At 43.6% G+C, this 9,248-nt stretch overlaps 1 protein-coding gene across 1 annotated transcript in view; it reads left to right on the top strand.

Annotated features, from left to right (window-relative positions):
* Positions 1-1,694: 1,694 nt before the first annotated feature.
* Positions 1,695-9,248, top strand: part of CFAP97D2 (CFAP97 domain containing 2) — a gene marked incomplete at both ends in the record, with an annotated part of 13,307 nt that continues 5,753 nt past the window's right edge. Inside the window, 3 exons of the mRNA XM_083363029.1 lie at positions 1,695-1,787; positions 8,041-8,121; positions 8,818-8,936. Of these exons, the coding sequence (XP_083219155.1) occupies positions 1,695-1,787; positions 8,041-8,121; positions 8,818-8,936 (293 nt within the window). The remainder of the gene's footprint in view (positions 1,788-8,040; positions 8,122-8,817; positions 8,937-9,248) is intronic.

The raw sequence follows: 9,248 nt of genomic DNA, 5'->3' as shown, positions 1-9,248 counted from the left end.
TTTTTGAAACGCACCACCGGCTGCTCCGTCCAGAAGCCCAGGTTCGGGAGGGCTGCTTGGCTTCCACTTGAGCCCATCTATGTCTGCGAGCCCCCCCCCACTACCCCTAGACCTCAGCCTGGGTCCCCTGTCCGACCCGGAGGAGTATTTTTTTTTAAAAAAAACTTCCATCGGGATTTGTTCCTGGAGTTTAAATCCTTGCAGTCCGAAGCAAGAGAGAAAGCCGCGACCTCCTCCTGCGGGAGATTCTCTGCCGGCTCCGAAGAGCTCGACCACCAACGCCGGGGCGGCAGAGGCTTGCAGGGCTGGCAGAGGTGGCGGCAGTCCAGCGTTGTTTCTCCCCTTCGTGCGTGCGTGCGTGTGCGTGCGTGTGTGTGTGTGTGTGTCAGACCCGCAGGAATGGCTAGTAAAGGTGGCGGCAGTCCGGCATTTGCGTTTCTCTGTGTGTCAAGCCCCGTGGGCTCGACACACAGGAAGGGGGGGAATGCCGGAATGCCGCTTCCCTACCAGCCATTCCCGTGGGTCTGACACACACACGCACCCACGAGGGGGAGAAACAACGCTGGACTGCCGCCAGCTCTGCAAGGCTCTGCCGCTCCCTTCTCTCAGCAGCCTGTTCCGAACGAAGGGACAGTTCTTTTTTTTTGCTGACTTGAGTATAAGCCGAAGTGGAGTTTTTCAGCCCAAAAAGTGGGCTGAAAAATTCGGCTTATACTCAAGTATATACGGTATATTGTAACAGAAAACTAATGTGTTTCTTCTGGGTACTTAGTTTTCATAATTATTTGAAATAAGCTGGATTAATACTCAACAGCTTCAAGCTCTCTGGACTCTAATATAAATAAGAGGTGATTTAAAGGTAAATGTACAGTAAAGACAAAAGTTTCTGGTTCTAACATCAATAGTTCCTGACTGAGACCATTTTCACGCAGAACATGAAGAAATCTGATATAAATTGTTTTAGAAAATAAACAACCCCTTTACAGTGCTATACCATTACATAGTTTACATTACTATTTGTTTTCCTTCTGTACAATCATGTCTGATTCTTTGTGACTGCCTGGACAAGTCCCTGCAGTTTTGTTGGCAAGGTTTTTCAGAATTGGTTTGCCATTTCCTGCTTTCTGGGAAAAGAAAATGGTCCAAGGTCATCTAGCTGGTTTTGTGCCTAAGGTGGGACTAAAACTCATAGTTTCCCGGTTTCTAGCCTGATGTTTCTAGCCTTAACCACTACATGAACCTGGCTCTCACTTACATTACTATACAGATGTGTTAATAGAAACATATAATTATATACATTTGTATCTGATTATATGATAAAGACTAAGAAGTTAAAGAGTTTTATTTGTGCCAACCCATATTTGTCTACAGTGTTACCAAATGTATTATCTGATTTGCTCCTGTTCCTTAATTTTGGACTGCTAAGCAAGATCACAGAAATATAATCATTCCAGTGATCAACATAATCTAAGAGATTGTTTGGAATCTTTGCACTTATCTGTCATTTCCCCCAGTTAGTGTTTAAAATGCTACCACCACCTATTCAATTTTTGCTACACTGATGCCATGACAACTCTCACATGACCTGCTGCAAACACACCACTGTTGTTAGAGCTTTGCTCAAGAAGGTTCCAGCTGATGACTCATACTTCTTGAAGGACTCCAGATTTAGATATATTTTAGGTTGTTTTAAGATGCATCGTGCCTACCAGCCAATTCTGCCATGTGGCAATAAATACCTTCAGCAGAAGTGGGACAAAGCTACTTATGAAGAGCATAAGAAAAAGGTAATCATAACTTTCTGATAAATAAAGCCCTATGCACAAAGACAAACTTGTTAGAAGGAAATACCTTTGTGGTCTACCAAGGATAGATCTGTTAGCCATCTCTGACCTTTCTATTTATAGGTATTCACTGTATGCTGTTCCTACTTCACATTTTAAATCAAATACAATTTCAGTACTCAGAATTTAGGCATAAAACCCCTTCCAACTTTTTTTTACCCAAAGTAAAAATGTAATATTTCCCAAAGTTATGGGTACTTCTTATATTAGTTTTTTGGACATAGTTATTAATTTCCATGATGAAATAGCATTAAAGTGATTATCAATGGTATTTATTAATGGACTTTTTCTGCCATGATACCCTCCAAGAAATACAGCATTACATGTCCATAATGGGGGAAAATACATATGTCACATCACTATCCTTTTACAAATAGTCTAATGCAAAAAATCATCAGTGCTGAAAAAATACAGAATTTTACTATAGATTTTACATTAGTAGCATTATTACAATTAGTATAAACATTTCTAAAGTGCCAATGTAATTTGATGTATAAAATTAAGATAATAGGAAATGTATCCTTGAATTTCAATTCAAAGATGTCCTTGATTTTCCATCTTTCTTAACATGAAAAATAATCCATTGATATTGATTTCCTTTATTTTTGAAGCTTACAAGTACTAGTAATCATACCATTGGAATAGGTGGCTTATAGAAAATTTAACATTTACGGAAGTACTGTACAGTCTTTTTTCCTGGCAAGTGAGCACATTTACAAATAAGCACTGGAGATCACTTATTTCAGGTGTCACATTGGGGACCACAGGCTTAGAGAAAATTCATAATCAATGATCTTCTGATCGTTGATCTTCTGATAAATGTGCTTTTTCATGACACTACACTGTAATTCATCTTGATTCTACAACATTTAACTATTTGTTTCTTAAGACTGATTACAGTTGTACTTTAGCATTATTCTGTTCTTATTTAGACCTTAAACCTTTTAAGGCAAATGGCTGTACGTACCGGCAAGCCAGGAGAGTCAGAACGTCCCACTGCTTAACATTGGGGACAAGTTACTTCCCCCGGCTGATAGGGCCCGCAACCTGGGTGTCCTCCTAGACTCGCAGCTCTCCCTGGAAGACCACATTGGAGCTGTGACCAAGGGGGCCTTCTCCCGGGTTCGACTAGTTCGCCAACTACGGCCTTATCTAGACCTGGATTCCTTACGTACAGTCACCCATGCCCTTGTGACATCTCGCCTAGACTATTGTAACGCTCTCTACATGGGGCTGCCCTTGAGATCCACTCGGAAGCTTCAACTGGTGCAAAGTGCGGCGGCACGGACACTCTTGGGAGCCTCCCGATACTCCCATATCACACCTCTCCTCCGTGCGCTGCACTGGCTTCCGGTTGCCTTCCGTGTGAAGTTCAAGGTGCTAACAATGACATTCAAAGCCCTACATGGCATGGGTCCGGACTACCTACGGGAGCACCTTCTGCCGATGTCAGCACCCCACCGTCCTGTGCGCTCCCACAGAGAGGGCCTCCTCAGGGTGCCACCGCTCAAGGAATGTCGGCTGGTGGCCCCCAGGGGGAGGGCATTCTCAGTGGGTGCGCCAGCCCTCTGGAACACCTTACCTACCGAAATCCGGATGGCCCCTGACCTCCGTACCTTCCGTCGCGACTTAAAAACTTTTTTGTTCCAGCAGGCTGGCCTGGCATGATAGCGTTAATTGGGGTCCCAGTTTGTGTGCATTAGTGTTTCTTATTATTTTATTGTTCGGTCTGTATACCTTCCCTTCCTCTGTACACCGCCCCGAGTCCCTCGGGAGAAGGGCGGTTTATAAAAACTAATAAATAAATAAATAAATAAATAAATAATAAATAAATAGGCATCCTATAAATATAATGTTTTGGAAGAGCAAATGTAAAAACTTCCTTTATGTCCATAATGAGCTACAAGGTAGAAAATGGTTATAGAGGACACAAAGGAACTAAGAGGGATAAATACTGTAGGTGCTAGATGGGGGCATGTAATAAAGAGTGACCATTATAAATAGAAAAGACTGGGAAATAGAGTAGGCTAGAAATGCAATGATGATGATGATGGAGAAATTTCATGTATCTAGATGCAACGAACACCTCAATTCAAACTCATTAAGGTTGCAATCCTAGGAGTAGATTAAGAGTTACTAAACATGTAAACATTGTTTGTGGTGGCACAGTGGTTAGAATGCAGTATTGAAGGCTAATTCTTCCAACTGCCAGCTGTTCGATTCTCACTGGCTCAAGGTTGATTCAGCCTTCCCCCTTCTGAGATTATAAAATGACGACCCAGATTGTTGGGGGCAACATGCTGACTCTGTAAACCACTTAGAGAGGGTTGTAAAGCATTGTGAAGTGGAATATAAGTCTAAGTGTTAATACTAGTGCTATAACGCAGGGCTTTTCAACCAGTGGCACGCGTACCACTGGTGGTATGTCAGCACCTGGCAGGTGATACATGTACAACGGGTTGAAAAGCACAGTAAAAAAAAGTGTAAAAAAAGTGTAAAACTGGATGAGGTGAAGCAGCAACAGCACTGCATAGGCTTGTGGGAAAGTCAGCTGGAGTTGCATGAACTGTTGCCTGGGTTCTGCTAAGAGCCCAGGATCAGCGTGCACAGCTCCAGCTGATCGGCGGTGGCCTCGGGGGTTGCAGGCAGCCGCATGCAGTCTTCGGGCAGAGATTCAGCTGGAGCTGCGTGAGGTGTTGCCTGGGTTCTGCTGTGAGCCCATGATCAGCATGCGCACCTACTGCTGATCGATGGTGGCCTTGAAGCTATGTGAGGTATTGCCTGCGTTCTTCTGAGAGCCCAGGATTGGCGTGCGCAGCTACAGCTGATTAGCAGCGGCCTCAGGGGTGGCAGGCAGCTGCACGCAGTCTTTGGGCAGAGATTCAGCTGGAGCTGAGTAAGGTGTTCCCTGGGTTCTGCTGAGAGCCCAGGATCAGTGCATGCTGCTACAACTGATCGGCACTTCAAGCGCATCTGGAAGAGAAAAAGAAGATGGGGCAGAGAGAGAGGAGAGGCTATAAAAGGAGCAGGTTTTGCCAGGAGAGGAAGATAAAAAAGAATGGGGGGAAAGAGAGAGGGATGGCAAAAGAGAGACGGAGACACGCAGCCTTGAGGAGAGCAGTCAGCTGGAGTTGCACCAAAGAGAAAAAGGGGGAGGAGAGAAGAGAGGATATAAAAGGGGAAAGAGAGGAGAGGATATAAAAGGGGGAGAAAAGATTATATAAAAGGGGGAGAGAAGAGAGGATAAAAAAGGGGAGAGGAGAGATATAAAAGATGGGGGGGAAGAAGAGAGAAGACATACCGTATTTTCCGGCGTATAAGACGACTGGGCGTATAAGACGACCCCCTACTTTTCCTGTTAAATTATAGTGTTTGGGCTATACTCGCCGTATAAGACTACCCCACTGCATACAAAGTCTGCTAGGATCGGGTGGGTCAGCTCTCCCTCCCTCCCTGCCCAGCCCTCCCTGTCTCCAAGACACAATTTTTTTTTAAAAAAATCCCATTTATATCCCGCCCTTCTCCGAAGACTCAGGGCAGCTTACAATCTAAAGCACAAATCAATGTGCTTAGTAACATACAAAGTACACTTCCGGCATCCAGAGCCTGCCTGCGCTTCTTTAACCTCCACATGGTTCTGACTCTCGACAACTTCAGCGTTGTAAACCTTGCTGCTGTTAGTATCCTGGGTGACTCTTCTCCAAACCCCCTCTACCCCAACCCGGGTGAAAATGCTAACGTGCTCCCAGTGTGTGCCTATCGCTCTCCAACCAACTGCCCCCCCATCTGTATCTGGCTCCAGCGGGCTCCTCCACACGTCCCAGGGCCGCCCTCCAGCAGTCCCCGGCTCCGGTCCATCTGACACCGACGGAAAACAGCCGGCCCTTGCCTCCAGCGCGCAGGCTATAGCATGCAGTCCCGGCACAGGTCCGTCGGCAGGCAAGGGAACAGCTAGCATGTTTTGTAGTGCCCAGGCTCCCTGTATGGCAAGGCAGACTGGGCTGTCCTCCTGAGTGCCTGCGGGGTGCTCAGCAAAGCCCTGTGATGCAGGCACGTGCAAACGTCGTGAAGCAGCTGGTCGTTGGGTTTGCAGAGCCAGGAACCGGCGATCAGCTGATAGTCGCGCTTGCTGATTACGAGCGACCTCCTCCCTTGTTTGTCGGAGCGCCGGGTCATGGAGCGAGCCGTGTGCAGTGGGGGGGTGAGTAGGTGAAGCAGGGCTTGTTTTTGGAACGAGACCCCCTGCATAGTGTCGGGCCCGCAGGGCTCAACAGACAGCAATTTTGTGATTCTCTCCCCCTTCCTCCCCCCCTATCAAAGAGCTGCCAAGGTTGCCTGCGTGTGTGTATGTGTGGAGGGGTGTTGCCTCTGGTTTTTCCTGTAACATCGGACAATAAAACCGCCCCTAACCCTAACACCTGGCGTATAAGACAACCCCCGACTTTTGAGAAGGTTTTCATGGGTTAAAAAGTCGTCTTATACGCCGGAAAATACGGTATAAGAAGGATGGGAGAGAAGGGATATAAAAGAAGGGGGAAAGAGAGGATATAAAGGGGGGAGAGAAGAGAGGATAGAAGTGGGAGAGGAGGAGATATAAAAGGAGGAGGGGTGAGAAATTTGTTAAATGTGTTTTGCCTCATTTTATCACTCCAGTTGTTAAATTAGCAAAACTGTTGTTAAGTGAAATTGGCTTCCCCACTGACTTTGCTTGTCAAAAGGTTACAAAAGGGGGTCACATGACCCTGGGATACTGTGACTTGTCTGAATGTAAATCACATGATCCTGGGGATGCTGCAATGGTCATAAGTGTGAAAAATGGTCATAAGTCACTTTTTTCAGTGACATTGTAACTTTGAACAGTCACTAAGCGAACTGTTGTAAGTCAAGGACTACCTGTACTTTATCACTTTTTTACTGTTTTTTTAGTCATCAAGTTTTTGACACCTTGCTAGGCGATTGGTGGTACTTGAATATTGCCATATCCTAAAAGTGATACAATCTGTGAAAAACTTGAAAAGCCCTGCTATAATGTAAAGAGCTGTGTTAGTTATATGTCACTATTCTGAAACATTTTTCTGTGGGAAAATTTTGCAGAAATAATGAATAAATGTATGAATAAATGAATATGTAATTTATCTGGGAGTAAAGTACAGAGAATTGTAAAAAGATACGTACAGGGTTAGTGTTACTGTATGCTATGTTATATTATATTACTATATTATGTTCAAAGTCTTTGCGATGTTTCAATGCAAGTAGTCCTCACTTAACAACTATAATTGGAACCAGAATTTCTGTCCCTAAGCAATCTGTTTTGTGACTTTATTGTTAGCAATGGCAACTGCCATCATCAAACAAGGATTGCATGTTGTTAAGTAAGGACCTTCTTGTGACTTCCTGTCTGCCTCCAAAAAGCACAATCAATAGGAAAAAAAAGCAGGGTTCTGGGTACTTGCAAGCAAGCGGTGGGTGGATAAATGGCTGCAGTGGTGCAGTGTGAGCGTGGCCAGGTGGAGGCTGACTGCTGCCAGGTGTGGGAGACTGTGACTGCTGTGGCACAGCAGAAGCATGAATGGGAAGGGGGGCTATTATGTGGGTGTACCAATGGCTGCAGCAGCACCACATAAGTGCTGCTAGTTGAGGGGTGGTTGCTGATAGGTGAAGACGGGGATGGAGCTACAGGCAGATGCACATTATGGAGCCCCAGCATCTTGTACTACATAATCAGACTCCTCAAGAGAAAACGTGGAGCAGGAGCAACTTACAGGACTGAATTTCCATGCCTGCTTCCCCATTGACTGTGCTTGTGGAAAGCTGGCCATGTGATGATGGTGGGATGCTGCAACCCACTTGACACATACATGCCTGGGTCATTATTATCACATGACCACAGGGTGCTGGAATGGCCAGAACTGTAACGGTGAGTCCTAAATACCATTTGTTCAGTGCTATTGTAACTTTGGTCACTGAACAGGTGGTCATTAAGCGAGGAATATCCGTAATCCTGTCACCACTGTTAGAATTCTAACTGCAATAGAGAGAGAAAAAGCAGATAAATAATTGTTGACTAGTAAGAACCATAGTACTTCAGGTATAAAGTTTCAGAATTTAAACATCAAGCTAAAAGTAAGAACCTTATTGATTCATTCATTCCAAGTGAAAATTAAATACAAAAAAGGATTTTTTAAACCTGCTGTAGATCCTGAGAGCCAAGCCTGTGGTAGATACTTCTGCTCCTCCAACATATGGACATCTTCATTTGAAATTAAGAAAACTTAAGGTACGTTGCGATTTATACTTTGCTGTAGCAATAACAGAGACTAGAGGGTTTAATAAATCATGAGGAACACTATTATAACAAAAACATTTATGGATTACAATCAAAATATCTTTTTATTCTGTCTTTTTTTAATTTTTGTATTTAGATGTCAGCCTTGCAAGATCTCAGTCAGACAAGAAACACATCCAGGAGTACTAGCTGTATCTTCAATGCAAGGTTACATTAATACAATCTTGCAAGATTGAAAGTTCTTCCATCTCTCACTTTTATTCTCCTGAAAACTAGAAAGGTCCCTATGCAGACACTTTTGTAACTTTTGTCCAAAATTATTGGTAGTAAATGCAAAGAAAATTAAAAAAAAAATGCTTTCTTGGCACAATCTAAAACTGATCTGTGGAATTTAGTTCCATAAAATGTGGTCACTTGGCCACTGGTTATAAAGCTTTAAAATATAATAGCAGCAGAACAGCAAGTTATTACTATAAAAAGCTTTACTCTCCCAAAGCTTATTGTTGGCCACATTCTTGAGAATTTTCTGTGTTACCAAAGCCCAATATAAAGTGGTTTTTTTTTTCAGAAAGAACAACCCCCTGTATTTATGTGCTATAGGTAGCATTAATGGGGAAGGGGACAGAAAAATATTAATTGGAAATAAGAACATGATCTATTAAAAATATTCTTTTTTAATGCCTAAAGCTTGATAAGGACCGTTTGTCTACAATAGAACGAGATAACCATTTGTTATTAAAGAAGATATCTTACATCATGAAGACTGAAGGAAGAGTAGATAATAAAAATGAATATAAAAGCAAAAGGTAATGTTTGGAGTAAAAATGATGAACAATTATCTAGTTGCAATACCTGTATATTATTCTACCTAAGCCAGGGGTAGGCAACCTCGGCTCTTTTATGACTCATGGACTTCAACTTCCAGAATTCCTGAGCCAGCTGGCTCAGGAATTCTGGGAGTTGAAGTCCATGAGTCATAAAAGAGCCGAGGTTGCCTACCCCTGACCTAAGCCCTTCTCCCTTCCGGCTCTGTCCTCCCCGTGGTCCATGGTTACAGGAAATGTATACTTTCTGAAAAATGTTATACAGTACAGCTTACAAAGTTAAGAGATAAAACA

This window comes from Vipera ursinii (assembly GCF_947247035.1).
Source record: "Vipera ursinii genome assembly, chromosome: 4".
Classification (NCBI taxonomy): domain Eukaryota; kingdom Metazoa; phylum Chordata; class Lepidosauria; order Squamata; family Viperidae; genus Vipera; species Vipera ursinii.
This window is presented reverse-complemented; position numbering and strand designations above follow the sequence as displayed.